Genomic DNA, 25054 nt, shown 5'->3' with positions numbered 1-25054 from the left:
AACGGCCATTCATGTCACGCAGTACTCCTGTTTACGTTCTGTTTCTTTCTGGGGTCACGATACAAAAGCAATTATTAATCTGTTTTCAATTAAAGTTATCAATTATATTTTCTATTCCCTGATGACTTTAACTCATCTCGTCTCTACGCCGTTTGTGTGAAAAATCGATTTTTTAACTTAAAGACTAGAACGGAAGTGATAAATCACGCAACGGGTTCTTATATCAATTTTACCGTGACATTTTCATAGTCTGTCGTTTTGTGCAGGGTAGCTTTCAGTCCAAATAACGAAGCCTTTCCCTTCTGCGCTAAAAATGCATATTAGTTATTATTTGTATTTGTTTTGATTTTGAAAAAGATGAAAGAGTTGTCAATAGAACGTTGTTTTGTAACAGTAGAAGCGGAGCCGTCACGATGGGTCTGTTGAAAGAGTTAAAATGGCGTTGAAGCAACACATATAAACAGACCTTATGTTTGTTGACAAGATTGTTTTTGTTACAGCACAGTGAAAATCACACGGGAAAAACAAAGTGAGAAGAATAAGAAATGTTGCCCAGCGATAGCAGAAAGTTGGTAAGGCAAGAGAGCTTTGTCAAAGAGCGTTGCGTGACAACTGTCCCAGACAGAGACTTCCCCTGACGAAAAAAAATATGTTTACTGTAAGATCATATGGCGCCGGTATCACTGTTTGTGACACATAACACGCCTTTCCTCTACGTAGTTTTCTATTGGTTTTTACTGCATTTTTTCGCGATAAGAATGTCCTATAGGAGTGCGTTTCCCTAATTTTTCGGCATTTTGTGAGCGCGGCGCTTCCTGTCCCGAGCAGCGCATTGTACAAAAGTACAAGCACACAGGCTCTGTACAGTTAGCTTACAGTTTCATGCGTGCAGATCACACCAAGAAAAACAACTTTCCTTCCTAAGCCTGCTGGGTTCAAGTCAACAAAAATGGACGTAAGAATCACACGTTTGATCCCTTATTGTGTCTTTCCGTCTATCAGCTTATGTATGAAGTCTAAACATGAATTATTCAAACACCGTTTGATTGGTTGCGGTCTTTGACTACTTAAGACAGCTAGGCTTGCTAGATCTCTCCGACGAGTGGTCGCGTCTAAGGGCGGTTTATAGGAAGCTTCTGCTACGTAGCGACCGGTCGATTAAGCTGCTGTTTGTCGCTCAAGGGCTGTTAATTTTCTTGTCCTATAGGTCGACACGAAAATGCCCGACACAGATCCAACTTCGGCAGACGCCGAGTGGAAAAAGATTCAACAGAACACCTTCACAAGATGGTGCAACGAACATCTAAAATGCGTGAACAAGTACATCTACAATTTGGAAACAGACCTTGTCGACGGGTTAAAGCTCATAGCTCTACTGCAGGTTCTATCCCACAAGAAAATCACCAGATTCAACAAGAAGCCTTCGTTCAGGCCGCAGAAAATGGAGAACATTTCTATTGCACTCAAGTTCATCGAAAGCGAGAACATTCGCTTGGTGAATATCGGTGAGTACGAGCTTGGTTCTTTATAATAATTCGCAGACAAATTCACCAAACCACGCGCGGTAATTATACACCGTAAATGAATGCAGAATTCCATTCCGCAAATTAATATAAAATTTTGATGACTGCTACTGGTGTTACTCTCGCTCGTTTGCGTGTTGATTTCTTGCTATTTTTAGTAAGAAACCATTCAAACTCTGCAATAGACAAACATGTTTACCAGAGTCAATATTTCCTAGCTGTTTCTCATGCGAACACATTGAAACTAAAAACAGGAAGGCTTGTAAAACCTACAATGTGTGGTGTTAATGCTAGCGGATTCTGCGTTACCTATCGATACTACCATATTTAGGCATTTCTTTTGCTGCAGACATGACATGAAATGTATCAGTGGTGCTTGAGTTTGCTGTTGTTTAACAGAGCGCTCTGTGTTTGCCGTTTCGTTCATCTGTTTGTCTGCAGACATTAGGAACGATCGCGGAGTATTTTAAGTTAATGGAAGCTAGAAAGTAAATTTGTTTAAGTTAGTAAATTTACCAAAGTTTTCTGTCATGTTTTGAAGGGCGTTAACCCGAACCTCTCACGCAAATTTTTCTGCGAACGTAATAACAATTTGAATCATCATCTAGCTGACGCATAGCTCGAGAATTTATCTATTGTTCTGTGTTCTGATTACTCAAAGTTTGCGTAACTCTTCTAACTTTGTGTCAAAGTCGAGAAGTTTCGAACTTTCAGCCTTGTTCGTGATCAAGTATTCTTGATCAAGTATTCTTCGTGTGTTCCACAAGGCAAGCAGAGCGTGCCCTGTTCGCCTGGAGTGCGTAAATTTAATTACAAAATCGAACAGAAAATCACACGATCACAGAATACCGAAAATTACCCAGCGATCGAAACTGTCGAAATTTTGTCCATTCTATCCTTGTTAGCTTACAATAACATACATTCCCTGATTTTAGATACGACTTCTGAAGTTTTAACCCGTGTCAAGTTTCCACAATCAAAACTTTCGGCCAAGCAGTGTTCGTTTACTCGCTCCGTGAAAGTCATGTAAACAAAACTGTAACTTGGATGTGGACAGATCTGTCGAAGCCTTCGAAATTAAGACTGTATGCATTAACAAAGGGATTTAATATTAAAACCAGAGCTAGAATGACCACAGATATGGGACAAATTTTCCACTACAAGAACTCAGACAAATTACTCGTAGTCCTTGGGAGTTCACCTTCACTGAAGCATTGTAAGATTTTAAATCGACATGAAATATGAAGTCATGCGTAACATCAATAGTTTTTTCTGTAGATTAACACTGGCGTGACCAAATTTTAGCTGATAAATATAAACCCAGTATATAGATAGTCTAGAGAAACTGGATAATCGATGATAAACTTTCTTTTAATCAAGAATCAAATGAACAGTAACTTTTAATTTAATGGCTGTTCTATTATTTACATAAAGTAACAATCAAAACTTTTTGACAGAAATTTAATGAATGATCTTTCAAGATATCTCTAAACACAATAAAAAAACAATTACCTTTGTCCGTAATCTGTTTGCTAACCTAAATGGAATCTTGGACCTGTTGCATTTATTTTGATCTGAAATGTGATCATTGATTTATCTGAATAACTTTGCAGAATCTTATGCTGTCGCCCTTTTGTTAGGAAAGTTTGTCTAGAAAACACATGTTACTCTCTAAAATTCATTTAAACAGTATCATGTTACACTCCTTGAAACATATACAATTTTGTTGAATGTTTGATTTACCATGTTTAGGGGAATAAATTGATAAACTACAGTTTTCTGAAGGATATTTGCCTAATCAGAGCATAACTCTAAGAAAACTTCAGCATGCAGTGCAATATTGTTAGAACAGAAGTTGCAAAATATTCTTTGTGGCTTGAAAGTACTCTAATATATTGTCATCCAATTCAAATTGTTGGCTTGGTATTGATCAAGAGTAGTGATGATATTAAAAGGTCACTAACCCTTTAACCGTTTTTTTGTTGTGGGCTTTTCTAAGAAGGTTTGTTGTCACTGGTATTAGGAGCATAACAAACAGTTGAAAGCATGGTAAACTATATACGGTTTTTAAGAGCACAGAATGTGCTTTCTGCTGTTGATGAGATTTTGATTGACAGGTGAACCCCTATGGAGTTATGACGTCATAAATGTACATTTTTGGTAATATTTAACCTATGAAAGTTAATTATTTGTAGTTAAACAATCAAGAGAATAAGTGCTAGGAGCTTTTTGGGGCTAAGATATGTAATAACAGTCTGTAACAGACTGACTGACAAAATTTCAGTTAAATAGATAAAATTGTTTGCAAGTATGACAACTTTGAAGTTGGCAGATTTTCACCCTTTATTTTTCATTTTTCACTAATATGCAAGATCACAAAGTTGGTTTGAACACAATCAGTTAATTTTAAATGGTCTCTTCCATATCATAGTTCTTTTGAAAGAGCAATATCTTCTCATACTTAAGAATACCTGATCAACTTATAAAACTTCATTATTTTTTCATAGTGCGTATGTCAATTCATCGTTCGCCGGCGAACGATAACTAGAAGAAAAAGTGTAAAAGGGTTAAACCAAAATCCTTACAAAATGTGTTCTGTTGTTTAACAGTGATTTCAAATGATCCTGTTTAAGAAACACGATATTTGCGTTAAAACCTGCACATTTCTGTGTATATGTACCAAATAACGAGCATTTTACAGGTTTTTAGGTCCACAGTGTCTGAAGTTACATATACGCTTTTATAGCTTTCACAGAACAAATGGCATTTAAATCACATATTTCAAAAAGACAAAGCATCTTCTCCTGTGTGCTAGGAATACCCCTTAAGTGTTTAAAAACACTAAAACGTTAACCCCAAGGCTAATGAAAACCCTAAAACCCTAACATTAACTATTAAACCATAACCTAGGGTTTGAGCAAACGCTAACACTAACACTAACCCTAAACCTAAACCTAAACCTTAGGGTAAGGGGTTAGAGTAACGGTTAGGGTTAGGTTTAGGGTTAGGGTTAGGGTTAGGTTTAGAGTTAGGGTTAGAGTTGTGGTTAGGGTTAGGGTTTAGGGTTAGGGTTACTGTTAGGGTTAGGGTTACCATTAGGGTTAGGGTTACCATTAAGGTTAGGGTTAGCGTTTAAGGTTAGGGTTACGTTAAGGCTTAGGGTTAGTTTAAGGGTTGGTGTTTGGGCTAGGGTTACGGTTTAGGTTTAGGTTTAAGTTAGTTTTACGTCAATTTGTTCGGTTATTGTTTGGGTAAAGGGTTAGATTTAATGTTTTAGGGTTAAAGATAATGGTGAAGATAAGGCCTTTTTTTGAAGAAATTGGATATGTTCACTGTAGTGAAAAGAGTTAAGCTCTGAACGTTTATTTCATTAAAAACATTTAGTGAAGTTCGTTTCGCACGATATAATGTAGGTTGTTGTTTTTTAGTCAGTTGCAACTCAGCAAAACATGTTCCTTTCGCTTGGAAAAAGTAGTAAAAGTTGTTTTTCTCATACATAAACGCACAGATGGAGGTAGGAAAGAGATGCTTGTGTGAATTGTACCCTCACATGCAAAAGATTTTGGTTTCAGTAACAAAAGCACCTAATGTGATGTTCATTTTCCTTATAAACACAAAAATATGCTCATTTAACCAAAATTGATGTTAGGGCAACAGTAGAGCTGTGTTAGTGTAGCTAGTGTAGCTTTTGGATTAAGTTGCGTGGTCACGTGACAAGTTATGAAGTGAAGACTTTGGACCGCGTTTGTGCACAGAAGACAGATGACAGCTAGTAAAACTGTATTTTTTTACGTTTCTTCGGAGAAGATCTTTTCAAATGTACTTTCAATAACACTTATTGAAATAAAATCCGCTCTATTAGAGGAAAGAGGTCACGGAAAAAAAACTAATAAAATCTATTGAAATAACTTTTTGAACTTTTACGATTGCGTCAAATAATCATAACTGGCCTTAAATTCTTTTTTAAAAAGCTTATTAATTTCCCTGCGACATGTACACTACTTCACAGAAGATAAAAGAAGTAGTTAAAGCACTAATTTTTCCAAACCCTGGGGCTGGTAGCCCTAATCCTGACTATCTTCATTTGTGGATTTTCTCCCCAGATGTTCGCTCACCATTCTGGACACTGGTAACAGCCATGAACTATAAAAAACTCAATTAAAAAGGAAATTCAAAAAAAAAGAAAAAATTACCGCACTTTTAACGCAGGTTCGGTCCACTAGCGGGCCTCCTTGGTTAAAAAACTGTTTATTATTTCTTATTTCCATTTCTTTTTTTACCAAAAGAAAAGCCGGCTAATAAAACCAAGAGGTCGATCTTCCTGCCGCCTTTGACGGCCGCCATGTGTGGTCTAGCTTAGACAAAAACTCAGTATTCCTCACTAATTCTTTAAGCAACGCAGCTTCGTCTTACTTATGGGTAACTGAAGTGAGTGAAGTACCCCGGAAAAATATAATCTAGGTAAACTAAATTTTATAGGCCCGTTGCCTAGGCTGGTCCTCCCAAAAATTCTGTGCCACAACTGACCTCTTTTAGACTGGCTCTGTTTGGCTTGACTACTCCCCCACAATTCTCATCGATTAGCGCTTAAAAGCACTCTGGAGGTCGAGGGCCGCACAATTCATTCTTCGTCTGCTGTCAAGACCATCGCAGACTTGATGATGTCCTTTGACCACAAAAAGAGCTATTTAGACCTGCCACACTAACGCTTACACTTTCGATACGTGACAGAATTGAACTTTTCAATCGATATCGTGTTGAGGCTACTGATCATGTGACTAGACTCAGTCCCATCTCGGTCGATCTTACAAAAGGTAGGATGGCTCAACAACATAAAGACAGTGAAAAGAAAGGCAATGGTGTGTAGCAAAACCTTAAAATTAACCCTTTAACCGTTTTTTTGTTGTGGGCTTTTCTAAGAAGGTTTGTTGTCACTGGTATTAGGAGCATAACAAACAGTTGAAAGCATGGTAAACTATATACGGTTTTTAAGAGCACAGAATGTGCTTTCTGCTGTTGATGAGATTTTGATTGACAGGTGAACCCCTATGGAGTTATGACGTCATAAATGTACATTTTTGGTAATATTTAACCTATGAAAGTTAATTATTTGTAGTTAAACAATCAAGAGAATAAGTGCTAGGAGCTTTTTGGGGCTAAGATATGTAATAACAGTCTGTAACAGACTGACTGACAAAATTTCAGTTAAATAGATAAAATTGTTTGCAAGTATGAAACTTTGAAGTTGGCAGATTTTCACCTTTATTTTTCATTTTTCACTAATATGCAAGATCACAAAGTTGGTTTGAACACAATCAGTTAATTTTAAATGGTCTCTTCCATATCATAGTTCTTTTGAAAGAGCAATATCTTCTCATACTTAAGAATACCTGATCAACTTATAAAACTTCATTATTTTTTCATAGTGCGTATGTCAATTCATCGTTCGCCGGCGAACGATAACTAGAAGAAAAAGTGTAAAAGGGCTAAATTATGGAGATTAACCTGGATCTAAGTTTGTTCATAATTAATCATTAATATTAATAGAAGAATATTTGTTTAATAATATACAAACCCACAAAATTATGAACTTCCTTTTTTCCAGAAGAAACGATAATATTGATTCAAAATATTTCTGTGGCCTCGAGAACTTTCAGGGCACACTGAGCTAAATATTTTTTTGGCTGACTTGCTGCATTTGTATTTTTGGGTAAGCTTGTATGAAATGCCATTCACCTAAAAAATACTGTTTTGTTCTGTTTAGAATTTCCAATTAGCAAAGTGTGGTATTGATCTTTGAATTTAGCACTTGTTTTCGCTGTTGGTACTCTTGTCTGTTTTTTCTATGACAAACAAAATAAATACACATCCAAAAAAAAAATCGAATTTTTTAAAAAAAATAAATAAATAAAAATATAGCTGTGAAAGTTTTAGTGTTAATGAGCGAAATATAAATTACATTGAGTTGTATTGTTGACACTCCTTGTTATGACAGTGGTTGTTGTTTCAAATTATGTCTGTTGAATATGCACTTATTTTCACCAAAGCTGCCATATAATTACCACTTTATGTACTGTAACAATGAAAACAACAATGATTCATTAATTGGCACAGGCTTTTTAAATCTGACCACAGATCATATTATTTGATTAAAAAACTACACTGTATTTCTATCAGTATAAAATATTAATCACCTGACCTCATTTTCACAGCATTTTTTATATTTTTATTATTCAATTTCTTTTTGATACCTCTTTTTTAAGTTTAAAAGTGCCAGATGAAAAGCTGTGATTTTTTCTTTATTATTATTTTTCATTGAAAAACACATAAAAATTTCCAGTGATACTGGCATAAAAACAAAAAAACTATCAAGTTTGTTTGTACAAGTTCTTGTAAATATTTGAGCATTAAAATTCAAACAGTCAAGGTTGTTTTCCCAAAAACAGTTCCCCAAGTTCAAAATAAGTGCAAAATGGGATTTCTAAGGTTTTCGCTGATGCTGCCATGCTACAAACAATTTGAACTTATCATTTATCAGAGACATTATTTAGTTTTCTCGCCATATCAAATACCTAGAAAAAAAATAAAAACCAGCAATAGCATGTTAATGAATAAACCAACCAAGCAAATAATTGGCTAAGCCCCCGGCTGTGAAATCCAGGGTGCTAGGTGCCTGCAGTTAAGTTTGAAAACAATCACGGTTCTAACATTCAAAGACAAAAGTTTAGGTGCCAGTGGGGTAACCTTCTAGCCTTGTTCTACCTGGCATGATCATAAAATATATTACTTAAATTAATGAAGGTGTTAAATTATTTCAATTTAGCTTGAGGGCATTAACTATCCAGACAATAAGCCCTCCAGTCTGCTCAAAGAGAGGACATGTTTTTAATTCCTTTATAACATGTGCAAAACTATTCAAGCTTAATACCAGTAGCTGTTTTATTAATCTGTGCTTTTAGCTCAAAATAAAACCATTTTCTGTCAAAGTATGACTTACTGTAACAATGGGAAACGTTAATGCATAATAATTTTCTCCTTAAGTCTCTTTTTTGAACCCAAATGTTTAAAGCGACCTTTGTGGTGAAGTTATATTATAATAGTATTATGCATGATCCTTTTCAGACGTGATGGTATTTAGATGACCTAAAATAATAAACAATGATTTTCTTTGGAATTAAAACACACGCACACAAGTTTTAATTAGGGATTACAATATTTACACTTGAAAACATACCTGGAAGAATTAAAAAGAATCAACTTGTTAAATGCATTAGACATTGTCAGACGTGATAGTATTTTTATGATCTGAGGCAATATTGTAATCAGGCTATGTACATTCATTCTCGACCAAACAGAGCTTTCAACCATAATTATTTCACAGTTTTCCTCAGCTGAAGAAGAATGTGAGATATGGTTGAAAGCTTTGCTTGCTTTAAATGTCAGACCCAATTGTGACGAGAATTTTTGTTATTTTAAATTTAAGTTAATTCTCATATACAAAAGTTACCAACCACTTAAAAATACTTTTTTTTAAAAAAAAAAAAAAAAAAAAAACAAAAAAAACCAAAATTTCATAAAAAGTTCTCTTCACCATTCTCCATACTTACCAACAGTTATAGTTTCGATCAAGATATTTTTTAATATCCCTTGATCGTGGTTAATCCACATCAGAGACAAAGCAGTGGCACTGGCGGCATGCCTAAGCTCAATCCTGCTGGTATTTATTCATCCAATTAAATGCTTGCTTCTTTTTTTCCTTATCAGATGCTAGTGACATCTTCAAAGGAAATATCAAATTGATCCTGGGTCTGGTATGGACATTAATTCTCAAGTATCAGATCAGCATGCCATATCTTGATGATGATGACGATGAGGGGCAGAAGATGACGCCCAAACAAGCCCTTCTTGCATGGGTCAGAAGTAAGATGCCAGAGTCCGTTCCCATGGACAATTTCAATAAGGATTGGAATGATGGGCGTGCTGTTGCTTGCCTGGTGGATGCCGTTGCCCCTGGCCTCTTCCCAGAGTGTGAGGATCTGGACCCTGCAGATAAACTTGAAAATGCAAGACAAGCCATGCAAGCTGCTGAAGACTGGCTAGGTGTCCCTCAGGTAAGGCATCTTATGGCCGGTGTGATAGTGGAGGGAAGAGGGATATTTAGTATTTAACAAATCATGTGGCACATTGTATGAGGGCGAAGTGGGGAAGGGGGCCAGGGGTTAAAGGGGGCTAAAGCTTGACACTTATCAGTCAGTGCTTGGTACAGTCAGGTTGACTCCCACTATAATGGACTCCATCAGGACCACAATTTGGTGTCATAATAAATAAGTCTGAAATAGTGGAATTTCTTTTCAGTAACTCTTATTCACACTGGGACTTCAACTTTTGTCTGTATAATGGGTTATGGAGTGTCCTATTCTAATAGTGAGATGTCCAGGCAGGAAGGCAGGAGGGAAGGCAGGAGTTCACTCTATAAGGTGTACATTGCCAGGGGAAAAGAGTTTTGTGTCTTTTTAGGTTCAAAAAAAATCTTGAGCCATGCCCACGGGGTTGGTGCACTGGACCTCAGGTCAGGTGGTCTGAGTTTGAGCCCTAGCAGGAGGCATTGTGCCCCTAAGGGCATTGACTCTCACAGTGCTTCTCTTCACTCAGGGGTATAAAATGGGTACTGGCCAACTCTTAGAAGTTTCCCAAAGACTTCCAAGGAAGTTTCGAAGATGTTTGAACTCACTCACGAGACGTAATATCTTGACAAACTAATTTTACGCTGCGCCCACAATATTTTTGAGGGCAAAATGTGGGGGGGGGGGGGGGGTGTCTGAGCCCCCAAATTTTCGTTTGGGGGTCTACAGCCACCCTTGCCCCTGCTCTGCTGCCTATGTTAGTTGCTTCATGCTGTGAAAACCAGAGTCCAGCACCAGCAATGACAAGCAACTCCATTGGACTGGTACAGACTTTGACTTTTTCTTTCATACGACCACACAGGTTATCACACCAGAAGAAATCACCAATCCTAACGTGGATGAGTTGAGTGTAATGACGTACGTCTCGTACTTCCCTGAGGCAAAACTCAAACCTGGTGCTCCTCTCCGCCCCAGGACACATCCGTCAGCAAAATGTTCTGCCAAGGGTCCTGGTGTGGAGCCTAAAGGCCTTGTTGTTAAGAAGCCAGCTAATTTCACTGTGTTAACACAAGGAGCAGGAGTAGGAAAGTTAGGAGTTTCAGTGTGGGGACCTGGCAAATCAGAAGAGGAAGTAATTGTACAAGACAATCAAGATCATACCTACTCATGTCAATACTTCCCACAGAAACAAGGTAGTTAAGGCTTTAAGACTCGATGTTACAAACAAATTCTATTTACTGGTCTTAAACTTTCTTATACTACAAGCTAATTTAATCACGAACAAACAAATTCTTAATTGGTTTCTAAACATTTTGTAAAGTACTACTTAGAGAATGGTATTTTTTCAGATTTTCAATATTAGGATCAGGGTGTTCATTAGGCATTGGAGATCGGAGAATTCTCCGGCTACTATGTAGAATTCTCCAGCTAAATTTCAAAGGCCTCTTACCTATTTTTTATTCAGATGCAGAGCCTTTAAAAATCCATTCTCTGGTTACTTTACACTATTCTCCTACTATTACAATTCTTAATGAAAACCCTGTAGCAACTTAGTGAAGAAGTCATCGACTATGTAATGCTATCTTGATGTTCTACCAGATTTGCAGAACTACGGTAACATTAAAAGAGACTGTGGAAATTAGTTAGTAGAATAAATATTTTGAATTTCATTCAGAGTAATTAATCTTGTTGCACTATTTTTCATATCAGGAAAATACGATGTGCATGTAAAATGGAATGGCCGTCACATCCCCAAGAGTCCATTCAGAGTAGAAGTCGGTCAAGATCTTGACGCCAGCCAAGCTTACGCAACAGGACCAGGATTACAACCTGAAGGAATTCAAGCTGGCAAGTACACAGACTTCACCGTGTACACAAAAGGTGCTGGAGAAGGACAGGTTACTGTTAAAGTTATTGATCCACGTGGTGGAGAAGATGTAGACATTATTATCGAACCACAGGAAGATGGGCAATACTTTGTTGAATATCAACCTGTCAATGCTGGGAAACACACCATCAAAGTGTCGTTTGGAGGACAACCAATTAGTAAGAGTCCATTCCATGTTATGGTCAGCCCACCACGAATTGAACCCATCCCATCGAAAGTGCGAGTGTTTGGTATAGGTAAGTAAATCTTTGAGTTTCTATTGCTGGTATCTCTAGCAAAGTGGTTCCAAATACAGTTGCAGTAGTGGATCATTATCATGATCATCATGATCATCCTCATCATTAGTCTTCATCATCATCTTTTTGTACTAGTGCATAAGGGGCCTCAGTGGTGGATAAAGAGGTCCTTTAAAGAAGGGAAGATCAGCAAAATGAGGGTGGCTCCTTTTATCCTCTTGCCTTGGGCCCTCCCCTAGATCTGCCACTGAGTCAAAACCTTTCTCTCATCCAAACGTCTCTTCTGAAGCCTTATGTTACCATGATTATTGAAATCTTTCATTGATGACCACCTATCTGGTCAACTATGGCATCCAGATCCTTGGTTGTGTTCGGTTGTTACCATAATATTATTTTGTTTATCATGTTTCTTAAGTACAATTTAAGAACACCATAATACCCAAGTGCCTTTAGGCAAAAATTAAAGCTGCAGACAAGAGTCTCTTATCAGCTGCCAGCAATCGCCTGTTACCTGCAGACAGAGAAAAACTAATGTGATAGGCTGGACACGAGAGAATTGAAGTCATTAGTTTTAATCATTATGTTGTGCGTGAAAATAGTTGTGTAATATCTTTTTGTTTCTTTTGTTTTTCTACCGGCATAGTTCCGTTCGTTCCTTTGCTTCAGTTATTTATGTAAATTTAGGTTTCGTTTTCGTTTCAAGTATTGACAAGTAGATTTCATTATTATTCAGGTTTCAACGTTGGATGGAACAAAATCGTTGGGACATTTTTGAAGTTTTCGAGGACATAAGGACAATCTTCGTTTAAGCAGATCATTGGACATGTTTATAGTTTTTGAATTAATCGAGTGTATCACGTAATCGGACATCGTGGAACCATAGGCTGTTTACTGTGATGATGACAATAGTCAATTAAGGTTATGTATGTTGATTTATCGTACCACAGGTGTTGAACCAACTGGTCTGAAAGCTGGACAACGAGCACCGTTTACAGTTGATGCAAAGGGTGCTGGAGATGGCGAACTAGATGTGTTTGTTGAAGGTCCACAAGGAGAAGAAAAAGTTGACATCAAGAACAATGGCGATGGAACATACTCATGTATGTACTATCCTAACAAATTTGGAAAGTATGTCGTCAACGTGACATGGAGTTCAGTTCAAGTTCCAAACAGTCCTTTCAATGTCAAAGTTGCAACAGCTGTTGATGCAAGCAAAATCAAAGCTTATGGTCCTGGACTGGAGAAAGGTAAAGCTTTTTCTGTTTTAAAGTTACTGTACTTTGTTGAGACAAATTGAGAGATGAACTTGTGTTCTGTCCAGGCCAAGCAAAGTCGTGTCTAATTTCAGCACTTGCAGCATTGCTGTGGCACAACATTGTATTCGCAGTTGTACCCTAAATATCCACATTGCCACAATTTACCACCTAAATTAGCCATGACCTGCTCCAATCTGGCCTTGAAGCTTAGTCGGCTAGTGCAAGGGGATCTAATCCAGAGGTTGTGGGTTCAAATCCCACTGATGTCAAAGAATTTTTCTTTGCCTTGTGATGTCCCTGATTTCCTTTCTAGGGCTAATGCTCAGAAGGAAGTTCCTGGGTTAGGCCTGGTTCACACTAGGGACATAACGACATAACGACATAAAGAAAAGTTCAGTTCTTTCCTTATGTCGTTATGCTTATGTCATTATTTTCCAACTATGTCGTTATGTTATGTTATTCACACTTGTGACATAAAACATCAAGGTGAGGTGTTTTTTATGATCATTTGTCCGTGACCTTGCCGTTATGCCGTTATGTCGCTAGTGTGAACCAGGCCTTACTTTACAGCACCTAAGATTACCTTAGAGTTTATTTTCTACTTTCCCAAGTCATGTCATGTACAGCTGTATGCATGTTTCTCAATAAAAAAACACTACAACCCTCTCAGTCTTAACCTTTGAACTCTTACCTCACAGGTACTGCTGGCAAGCCGTGTGAGTTCACAGTAGAAACAAAAGGAGCAGGAATTGACAGTCTGGGATTTGCTATTGAAGGACCATCACAGGCCGAAATTCACTGTCAAGAGAGATCAGCAGGGATCTGTGATGTGCGTTATTACCCAACTACACCAGGAAAGTATGCCATTCACGTCACTTGTGGAGATGAAGACATTCCAAAGAGCCCCTTCATGGTGCCGATATCACCTGCAGGTGATCCCACGAAGGTGTACGCTGAAGGACCTGGTCTGGAGCCTGAGGGAGTTGTAGCAGGTATTTTTTTAGTGAGCAAATTTTCAAAATACAATGAGAAAATGCTTTACTATGCCTATAGCCAGCACACAGATTTCACATAGTTTTTATTTGTTTGTGTTTTTTTTTTTTTCGGTTTGTTTGCTTTTTACAGTGAATAGACCTTTTTCAGCCATTTGTTATTCCTTGTCTTAATGCTCATCCGCCCTCCAAGCCTCGTCAGCTCTGCATGTACTGAATACAAAAGAATTTGAACTCCAAAATGAGGTGTGGAGGGCAATTTAAGATTAACATAAAGGAATAATGCACCTATCAATGGTTTGCCCCAGGATGGGGCGGGCGGGCAACCCACGGGAATTTAACATCGTGAAGCTCTCCCAGGGTAGGGATTTTGACATCTAAAATGGTCTGCTGGGTTAGAAATTTAAGAAGAGATATGGGAAATTTGACATTCACTAGGTGCCCAGGGGTGGGGAATTCGACTCTGGATTTCAAAAAATTTCAAATTCCCCGGGGGTCGCCCGCCCCCCCCCCCCCCCATCCTGGGGCAAACCATTGATAGGTGCATAATATGAAAGGTCTATTGTACCAGGTAGCGAATTTAGTACTGACCAAGTCAAGTGTATGCCATGAAACAGTTCAGTCTTGACTAAGTTAAAATTCTGCCAAGCACAGTAAGTTATAGTTAAGCTTAATTTAGATTGCTTAGTAACAGGTAGTCACTTGCAAAATTGTAGCAAGAAAAAGCTAGGAACAAGAAAATACAAAAGTCATTTTAATTTACCCACCTCATTTCCACAACAAAGGATAAAACATAAGCTCAGTAAACATGTTAAATCCATCGATTTTGTGCAGTTTGACAATCGGAGATTAGAGAACAGGGCCCGTTTCATAGAAAATGGCGAAAAACGAAGCGAAAAATTTGGCCTGACATGTTCCCTGCCGCCATCTTTATATTTGAACGCGAAAGGAAATCAAGAGGTCTGGGACCAAAAGTATTTTCGGGAAATGTTCGTTATTAAACCGAACGCCCCGATTCGTTACGAACGTTTTCCGGAAAAAGGTTGGTCCCACTTCCGTCTCCCTGTAAAGTGTAGATGTTTAGAATCGCAATTTCAGGGACCAGGAAATAGCATGTGTGTGTGTTTGTGTCTTTAGGTGTGCCGGCCGAGTTCACAATTTTCACCAAAGAGGCAGGAGATGGCGATGTTGACGTCAGAGTGATTGACAGCAACGGCAAGAAAGTTCCCGCCGACGTCACTGACAACAAAGATGGAACATACTCTGTTGTTTATTACCCAACATCGGTTGGTTCATACACAGTTAACATCACTTTCAACTCTGAAAGTATCCCTAAGAGCCCCTTCAAAGTGAACGTCTGTCAGACCAACTCCAAAGCGTGCCGTGCTTATGGACCAGGCCTGGAGAAGGGCTTTGTCAATCAAAACAACGAATTCAAGATTGAAACCAAAGGAGCAGGCGAGGGTGGCCTAGGGCTGACTATCGAAGGTCCTTCGGAAGCGCAAATTGAGTGTAAAGACAACGGTGATGGGTCATGTGACGTCACGTACCTGCCCCCAGACCCCGGCGACTACGTCATCAACATCTTATTCGCTGATGAGCACATCCCAGGGAGTCCTTTCAAAGCGAGAATCTCGTATCCGTTCGATGCCTCCAAGGTCAAAGTTGAGGGTCCTGGAATTGAGCCCGGGATACGCGCAGGTGAGCCAGCGGATCTTGATATAGACACGCGCCTGGCGGGAGATGCGGAACTAAAGGTTGAGGCGGTGGATGAGTTGAACAGCCCTGTTCAGTGTGACATCGATGAAGAGGAGTATGGAATATACGCTGTGACTTACTATCCAAAGAAGAAAGGTATGATTCTTGTGGTACAAACAAAACTGTGAATTTCTTCAAGTTTCGTTGATATACTTATTCAGATCATTTGATAGAGCAGTTTTTAATTCAGTGCCATAAAAGCAAAACCAAAGTAATTACGTCTGGCCAATCAAAAAGTACGCAAACAATCCAGTGAACCCATCAAAACTCAAAGCAAATACATGGAGCCGGCAAGGGCCGGCACGAAGCGCGGGAAAACGTGCGCGAGCGAGCGACGCTTGATTTTGGTTTTAGTTCTGATTGGCTGAGAAAGGGGCGCGAGATTTTTAAACCAATCACTAAGCGTAGTAAAGCAAAAGCAAAGCAACGCAAATAACTTTCGACACTCAAGTGAAACCCGCTCTAATTATTGTTCCGTTAATTTTTTTCAGGTAACCACAAAGTCACCGTCAAGTATGGCGGAGTGCAGGTACCCGGAAGTCCATTCAAAGTTGCCATCTCGCCCAAGTCTGACGCATCCAAAGTGAAAGTGACAGGTCCTGGGGTCGAACCAACAGGAGTACAGCCTGGCAAGCCCACGTGGTTTACTATCAATGCTTCAGAGGCCGGAAAAGGAGATGTTCATGTGAAAGTGGAACCAAAAGGTAAGTCTTCCTTCTGTCATTGGAACGGCCGTTTTCACACTAGAGACGGACAAATCGTCTGAGACGGACAAATCGTCTTAGTGTGAAAACGGGACAGACACGATTTTGAACGTACAAGTCGTCTGAATTTGTCCGTCGATTTGGCCGTCTAGGAAAACGATTTTTGTGGGGGCAAAGCCGCCACATTGTTATCGACTGAGGGATTTATTTGTGTGTGGGTTTGCTTGTGTCACGTGGTCTTCTGCGAGAGAGCCTGGGGATGAGTCGGCGGTGCGTGTCGAGTAGGCCATATTGGATTTTGGCGTGTGGTTTCGTGTGGTTTCTTTGATTTCAGCTGTTCCTGTAGTTGCTCGTCATTACAGCAGCTCACGAAGTCATACTAGCCAACATTTCGTTTGGCTGGAAGTCTGTGCAGGTTGCACATCAATTCAAGAGGAGCTTTTACGCTTACGCAAGCCAATATTGAGAGCCGAAGAAACAGCACAATTTAATACATTTGTACTTGAATCAGTCTATATGGCTATATGTTCTGATATATGTAAATTATTCTGCAATGCATACCTACGGAGCGATATAATAAACAAACCATTTTAGTGCTACTGGTTAAAAAAGAAAAAAAAAGGAAAAAAGAAAAAAATTGTCCCCTCTGGGATTCGAACTCGGGCCTCTGGCGACCTCTCGTTCCCCAGTCAGATGCCTACCCGACTGTGCTACTCTTACATTCTTAATGACGTAAGGCGAAAATATCGTATATCAATGTAATAGACATTCCGCTGTTTATCTGTTATCATGTGCATCAAAGAAATGTTTGAATCACCTGCTGCTCATAAATTTTCAAGGAATGAATTTGCAAAAAATCGCAAAGATTATTTGCCGCAATAAATAGCAGCCTTAAGGTAATTGAATGTACTAAATGAATTCACAAAAAAGAAGAATCAAATTTGAAATTATCAAGCCCCCACACGTACGCATCGCGGACCGATTTTTTGAGGACGACTTGGTCGTCTAGACGGACATTCGTCTAAAAGCCTCTTACATTCGCACTAGACGAACAAGTCTTCAGACGACTTGTCCGTCTTCTAGTATGAAAACGGCCAATGCAAAGCGAGCCTTGCCATGGTCACCTGATATTCCGCAGTTTTCTAAAATTTTGCCAGCTTCAAGGCAAATGTGATAAAATTTGTTTTTTTTTTTCTTTCAAAAGGCCGTGGGCGTCCTGTGGACGTGAAAGTGACTGAAGAAGGAAAGGACACATTCAAGTGCGAGTACGTGGCGCCTGTAGAAGGAGCATACAACGTCGACGTGAAATTTGATGGTAGCCCTGTGCCCGGAAGTCCATTCCCTGTGGAGGTTGCCAAGCCTGGTGACGCAGGAAAGTGCAAGGCACAAGGCGATGGACTGGAAACGGCAATTATCGATCAACTTGCTGAGTTTGATGTCGACTGCAAATCTGCCGGTAAGATAAAACTACAATAAAACGAAACATAGGCACGTACAGCGTGCAGAGGGTTGGTCGCTAGTCGGGCTAGAGGGAAGAAGTAGCGGGAGTCGGAAAGATCTCGTTGGAGGACATTGTACAACTTAACGAACATCCCAGTGCCCGGTACATGTTACCCTTTCCTTGCTGAGAGAACACAACAAAAGAATCCTTCCTGTCCACCTTCGATTTGCTTTCAACTTCGTATACTCGGTAGTTCTTCCGATTATTGGTCAACTACATCTAACATCCCCCTATATTGTTTCTATAAAGAAGAAAGGTGATGAGAAGAAAAAATGACGTTTACTTAGGAATATTTCCATGATGTACCATCGAATTCTTATAAGTGGTTATAAAAGTAATGAATGGCAACCATTAGGGAGAATTTGTATTTCGAGCTTGGGGCTAAAAGTGTAACCTTTGCTTTATTTCAGGAGAGGGACAGTTGATGGCCGCAGTAGACAATCCATCTGGTGCACACACAGACACTTTAGTAACTGACAATGAAGACGGTACATATTCAGTGTCGTATACACCGTTTGAAGAAGGAGTGCACACGCTGAGCGTCAAGTTCGGTGGTGATCACATCCCTGGCAGCCCGTTCAAGGTTAGTTTGCGTTTCCACAAATCAAAAGTAAAACATTTTACCTACGGATAACCCTTGCGTGACCTTTGCGTTCAACGGATGACCGTTGCGTGATGTTAAACGGGTCGACGTTGAACACGGCCTCGGTTTGCCGTTGACCGTTGTTGACCACACGCAACGGTTGACCGTTGCGTGACCTTTAACGAACGCTGTCCAAGTACGTCGTTTCCAAACTTCTCAGCCAATCTAAGTGAACTGTCCCCTTGTTTTGTCTTACATGCTACTTTCATTTTACACACAGGTCGATGTTCTTCCACCCACGGATGCAACAAAGTGCAAAGCTTACGGACCCGGCTTGGAGAAGGCCCTGGTGGGTCGCGATGCTGACTTCACTGTGGAGACCAAAGGTGCTGGAGCCGGAGGCCTGAGCCTGGCCATAGAGGGACCTTCTGAGGCAAAACTGACTTGTAATGACCATGGCGATGGAACATGCTCTGTGAAGTACAAACCCACTGAGCCCGGCGATTATGAGATCCATATTAAGTTCGCCGATGAGCACATTCCTGGAAGTCCTTTCAACGCAAAGGTTTGTATTACAGAGTGAATAGGATGTCACCCTGTGAATCGGTGAATCAGTTCAGCTGTTGGTGGAGTTAACTGCACCAAAACCAAAATAGCACACCGTAGATTGTGATATCCGCTTTACACGGTTTCACCTCAGGAACACGTGATTTACGACACATGAGCCGCTTCCAGGGGTTTGTGAACCAGAGAACATGGGAAGAAGTAAAGAAAGGAAAATAAAACTTCTGGGAAGACGGGCACAAAAGCTTTGGTTCTGATATTTTGGGGTACACGGAACGCAAAAATCGACAACATACTTTTAGGGAACAAGGGAACTCGGGAAATTTTGTTGGGGAACAAGGAAAACCCTAAGGACCCTCCCCTCCGCACTGAAGGCCCCCCCCACACATTTACATGGCCTACACATACGAGCTTGCTTGATGATGCGGTTGTGGACAGACTAACTAAGACAATACTAACAGGATTTATTTTATTTTACAGGTGACCCGTCCAGTTGATGCAAGTAAAGTGAAGTGTTACGGCCCGGGTGTTGATCGCGTCAATCCACTATTCTCCAAGGCGCCTCAAGAATTCACTGTGGACACGTCTGAAGCTGGTGATGCTGACCTGGAGGTGACTGTAGAGACACCTGACAGGAAAGTCCTTAAACCCGAGCCTGTGTGCGAGAAAGGAGATGGGGTATATACGGTGGCTTATACACCTGAGGAGGAAGGTGAGACACGGTTGTTTATCAGATGAACACGCAACTAGCAACAAGCATGATTTGTTAGTTGTTGTTTGATGGAAACATTGACAAGGGAAATGGAGCGCTAAATTACTACGTTGTTACTTCTCCTTCCTGTCTACCAATGGCCTTAGATTGTACTCACGATTAGTAAAAAAATACCTCAAAGTTCTTTCATTTGTTATATTTGTGAAGTTTAAACTTGGATGTAATGAAATTTTCTCATCATTTGTTTGAAGAAAAAAACAAAAAACAGTGAAGACTGCTTCTAGGCTCTGTTCTTAAGGTGGGGGATCGACTATGAGAACGGTGACTGTGACGGCTGAAAGAGTATTGATTGTGGCAGGGGAGAGGAGGGGATAAAGTTAATGGTTAGGGAATACTCGATTGATCTTAACAGACTTTAGCCAATGAAAAAATGTGTAAAGATTAGCAAACGGATAAAGGTCGACATTCTAATTATGTTCTTATCGTCAGGTCGTTACGCTGTCAATGTGAAATACGGTGACAAGCATGTCCCCAACAGTCCTTTCCGTGTCCGTGCTGGACCTCCGTTTGACGCCAATAAAGTCAAAGTATCTGGACCAGGAGTTGATGAATCACCACTCACTGATGAACCAGTACAGTTTGTAGCCGACTGCACTGAGGCTGGCGTGGCACCTCTGACAGGTATGGACTCTTCATGATAGTCTTAATTAAAGTGCTATGGTTCATTCTCGTCCCCATAGCCCTTTTCGTTTCTCTAAGCTGGCGGGGCCTTGGCACAAAAAAACGAGGGGCTCTGGGGACATAGGATTTTTGAATTAATTCGAATTTTTTTGTTTGGCTGTTTGAAACAAAGAACTCTTAAACGGAAGTCAAAAAAACGTAAAGACTCTCTCGCACAGTATATAGAAATATCATGACTACATACAAGAAGACCGGTAGTCCTGAAATCTTGGACTGGAAATCCTGTGTCTCCAGAGCCCTTCTTTTCTTTTGCCAAGGCCCTGCTGGCTTAGAGAAACAAAAAGGGGTATGGGATGAGAATGGCTATGGTCATGAAAGATTTCGTCCTCAGGGTCTTAATTCTTCGCACCTTCCCATCAAGCAGGCAAGGAAATAGTCTAGTTAAGAGAATCTAAAAATCTTAAAAGCTTCTCATTTCTATTTGTGGGAAGCTGCTTCCAAGGAAAGGTAATTTACTGTTCCCCTCTATTTCTCATTGCAGCGACCGTAGCGCCGCCCAGCGGTCCTGACCTTCCTGTAGATGTCAAGGACAACGGAGATGGAACATACACTCTCGAATACGTACCTGAGCGACCAGGCCGCCACAGTGTTGACGTCAAGTATGGTGGCAGGAGAGTGCCAAAGAGTCCGTTTAGAGTCCAGGTTAAACCGAGCGGGGACGCGTCTAAAGTTGAGGTCGATGGACTGGGACCCGATGATACGATCACCGTGGGTAAAGAGAATGACTTTACTGTGGATACCACAAAAGCTGGAAAAGGTTAGTTTGTTTATTAAACTATTATTTTCATATACGCAGAATGCAACAGGATAGAATATGGAATCGGCTAGGATGAAATAGTGTGAAGACTTTTATTGGCCAGTAGGTTTTAGAAGCAACGGTTTTAAAGTGCATACACTGTGTTTAGTTCTAAATAACAAGTAAAACCTGTTTAGTGCGTTTGTCTCTTGTGACGCAAGATTAACAGCAGTGGCTTTTACGTCATGTAGGTGTACCCAAGTGTACCATCAAAGGCCCCAAGAGGAAGGAGATTCCATGTGAAGTTCTCGATAATGGTGATGGTACTTTCGATTGCGTCTTCACTCCTGAGGACGAGGGACGCCATGATGTAGATGTTCTTTTTGGCGGAGCTCCTGTACCCGGAAGTCCCTTCAGGGTGAACGCTAAAAAGCCCGTTGAGGTCGACAAGATCAAATGTCAGCCCAAGGCAGACAAGGAGCCAATTGTGGATGAGGAGCTTGTTTACGCCGTTGATACACGACCAACCGAGTCGGCGCCTGGCGAAGGGCTCATAAACGGCTCCCTCCTGACGCCCTCTGGTGAAAAGGAACCTGTTCAAGTCAAGGACAACAAAGATGGTACCTATGACGTGTGTTGTGTACCCAAGGAGCCTGGACCCCATGAACTCGCCGTGGATTATGATGGTGTACCGCTGCTCGGAAGTCCGTTCAAGTTCGACGCAGTCGAGGGAGGAGCAGATAAAGTGAAAGCTTACGGAAAAGGTAAATTTCTACCCCCCCCCCCCCCACAAAAAAAAAACCTCACATTCCTTTATCTCCACCCTTACCCCTGTTGATTTTCTTTAAGCTCCTCGATGGAAACACGGTTAACGTAAGCTTCTATAAATTTGCTTATTTATAGGATTAGAGCGTGGATTAGTTAATGAGCCATGCGAGTTTACCATCGTGACGAAAGACGCTGGACCAGGTGGCCTTGCATTGGCTGTTCACGGACCAAGTAAGGCAGAGATCCAGTGCACGGACAACGGAGATGGCACGTGCACAGTACAGTACGTTCCTGAGGAACCTGGTAAGCTGTGGTTCAGTTTATATTTAGTCTACATTATCCCGCACTGTTATACGTGTTATCGTGTTTCGATATAAGGGTAACATGCACAGACCATGAAATAACAGCGGAATCTCAAATCGGTGTTGGAATTTCAATGCGGAAAAGAAAACTAAAGCTCTTAAGCAAATTCAACAACCGATGGTCGCCGTGAACGAGGTTGAAAAACGGAAACACGGTAGTGAGGTGTGCGACACAAAAGGGTGTGTTAAACATGCTAACAGATACATGCATGGCTGTACCCCCTCCCTCCCCCCCCCCCCCCCCCCCCTCCCCCCCCCCCTTCTTCTTAGGGTTGCGTCAGGCTTTTTGTAAGCCTTAAACAAAGGATAGGGACAGGGCGTGAATAACTCTGACTACGTAACATTTCTAGTTTTTTTTTTTTGGGGGGGGGGGGGGGGGTGCCCCAAAAAAAAACCCCCCCCCCCCCCCCCCCCCCCCCCCCCCCCCCCCCCCCGGAAAAATGTTCCCCCCCCTACGGACTCTTATATAGAGGTTCGTTAAATCGAGGTTCCACTGTAATTGGTTTCCTTGAAAGTTTCCTACTTTTTCTCATATATCTCAACAATCTGACTTTATTGGTTTCAGGTGATTATGACATCAGCTGTAAGTTCGCTGATAAAGACATTCCAGGCAGTCCATTCACAGCTCATATCTACTCCAACTATGATGACCTAGATGCCGCCGCACCTCGTCCAACAGTCGGCAAACCATGTGACGTAGAACTGAAAATCCCCGAGTCATTCACACCAGAGGACGTTGAGAAGGGCCGGGTCACCGCTGAACTTGAGAGACCAAACGGACGCAAGGAACCATTGGAGCCTTTGCGCGTAAACTCCGATGGCACGCTAGCTGTAACGTTCATCCCGTACGAACCCGGCGAGCACTTGATCCACGTGTACAAACGCGGTCGTGAAGTTCAGAACAGTCCATTTTCTGTCATGGTGCATGCTCAGCGTGTTGGAGATATATACCCTGTCGGACACACTTGTGATCTCGATTTTAAAGTTCCCGAGGACATCGAGGATCTTGTGGCCACACTGAAGCGCCCCAGTGGCAAAGTAGAAGAGTCGTTGAAGCTACAGCCCGGTCCAAAGCCTGGAACAATCAGTATATCGTTTGTACCTAGAGAGGTTGGAGAGCACTTTTTGTCTATCAAGAGGAAGAAGGACAACAGCCCCATCGCTGGCAGCCCGTTCTCTATTCTGGTGGAGTCAGAGGAGCCTGTGGAGGGAGTTGGTTGTCCTGTGGACTACATCTTCAGCTTGGATGACGTAAATCTTCCTGAGGACATCGAGAAGGACAGAATAAAGGCGACAATAAAGAGACCATCAAGTGATAAGGAAGAACCGATTGACTTGAAGCTCAACTCAGACAACACGCTAAGCTGCTCATTTGTCCCGCGTGAAACTGGCCTTCATTACATCTACATTAGAAAGTTCGGCCGACAAGTCGAAGGAAGTCCGTTTGTTATCAAGGTAGTGGCACCAGAAGGAGTTTCAAGTGTTGGCAAGCCCTACGGAAAAGGTCTGGAGAGTCCCGATATCAACCTACCGGAAGACTACCCCAGGCTGACTGCTGCTCTCAAGAGACCTTCCAGTCCTAAAGAAGAGGAGCTTAAACTTGTCCTGAATGGAGATAACACCTTGGGCGTGGCATTCACCCCACGCGAGGAGGGCGAGCATTTGATCCATCTCAGAAAAGACAAGAAAGATGTACAGAACAGTCCCTACAGCGTGATGGTGGGAGCAAAGGAAGAGAAGGTAGAAGAGGTCCATCCTATGGGACGAACATGCGATGTGAACCTGGATATTCAAGGTGTCAAGCTGCCTGAAGATCTTGACAAAGATATGCTCAGAGGATTCCTCAAACGACCGAACAGCACCAAAGAGGAGCCGCTTAAACTTGAAATCACACGTGACAATTCTCTGGGCGTGTCCTTCGTACCCCAAGAGCCTGGCGAGCACCAGATCAGTGTCAGAAAGAGGACCCCGGACAGACAATGGCGCGACGTGCCAGGAAGTCCCTTCTCGATCATGGTAGAGGCCGCAGAAGCTGTGAATGCTGTTGGTACACCATGTGATTGTCTCCTAGATATGCCTAGTGTACGCATCCCTGATGATATCAGCAGACTCAAGGCCACACTTAAGAGGCCATCCAGCCGCAAAGAGGAAGACCTGAAGCTGAGAGTGACGTCAGATAACAAACCTTTCGTATCTTTCGTACCACGTGAGCCTGGCGAGCACTTGATCAGTATTAAGAAATTCGGTTCTCACGTGAAGAACAGCCCCTTCACCGTCATGGTGGTCGCCCCCGAGGCTGGAAACGCCATCGGTCGGCCGTGTGGTGTTGGGCTCGAGATCCCAGGACTGAAACTCCCGGATGATTACAACAACGGTCTTTTGAGCGCTAGTCTCAAGCGGCCTTCTGGGAAGCCTGAGGAACCTCTCCCTCTTGCTCTCAACTCGGATAACACTTTGAGCGTCTCGTTCACACCACAAGAGACTGGAGAGCACTTTGTCACGGTGAAGAAGTCTGGTAACCACGTGAATGGCAGTCCATTCTCGGTGATGGTCAGCGGTCCAGGCCCAGCTGATCCGAGCAAAGTCGTCTGCACAGGTCCAGGTAAT

At 41.4% G+C, this 25054-nt stretch overlaps 1 protein-coding gene across 3 annotated transcripts in view; it reads left to right on the top strand.

Annotated features, from left to right (window-relative positions):
* LOC144667138 (filamin-A-like) overlaps nucleotides 1-25054 on the top strand; it is a 36648-nt gene that overhangs the window by 7229 nt on the left and 4365 nt on the right. Inside the window, exons 1-18 of one of the 3 annotated variants that reach the window (XM_078528526.1) lie at nucleotides 531-572; nucleotides 1208-1505; nucleotides 9288-9634; nucleotides 10509-10839; nucleotides 11357-11770; nucleotides 12718-13017; nucleotides 13725-14018; nucleotides 15156-15872; nucleotides 16268-16480; nucleotides 17685-17936; nucleotides 18392-18564; nucleotides 18845-19129; nucleotides 19609-19840; nucleotides 20330-20521; nucleotides 21063-21338; nucleotides 21569-22081; nucleotides 22221-22388; nucleotides 23013-25049. In XM_078528526.1, coding sequence (XP_078384652.1) covers nucleotides 546-572; nucleotides 1208-1505; nucleotides 9288-9634; nucleotides 10509-10839; nucleotides 11357-11770; nucleotides 12718-13017; nucleotides 13725-14018; nucleotides 15156-15872; nucleotides 16268-16480; nucleotides 17685-17936; nucleotides 18392-18564; nucleotides 18845-19129; nucleotides 19609-19840; nucleotides 20330-20521; nucleotides 21063-21338; nucleotides 21569-22081; nucleotides 22221-22388; nucleotides 23013-25049 — 7069 coding nt within the window. In that variant the 5' untranslated portion in view covers nucleotides 531-545. Of the gene's footprint in view, nucleotides 1-530; nucleotides 573-794; nucleotides 956-1207; nucleotides 1506-9287; nucleotides 9635-10508; nucleotides 10840-11356; nucleotides 11771-12717; nucleotides 13018-13724; nucleotides 14019-15155; nucleotides 15873-16267; nucleotides 16481-17684; nucleotides 17937-18391; nucleotides 18565-18844; nucleotides 19130-19608; nucleotides 19841-20329; nucleotides 20522-21062; nucleotides 21339-21568; nucleotides 22082-22220; nucleotides 22389-23012; nucleotides 25050-25054 lie in introns of those variants that run through there. The other 2 variants (XM_078528527.1, XM_078528525.1) reach the window with 2 other exon arrangements.

This window comes from Oculina patagonica, chromosome 10 (assembly GCF_052425735.1).
Source record: "Oculina patagonica isolate OP01 chromosome 10, crgOcupat, whole genome shotgun sequence".
In the NCBI taxonomy this organism is placed as follows: domain Eukaryota; kingdom Metazoa; phylum Cnidaria; class Anthozoa; order Scleractinia; family Oculinidae; genus Oculina; species Oculina patagonica.
Note: the sequence above shows the minus strand (reverse complement) of the source record. Positions and strands in the feature narration are given on the sequence as shown.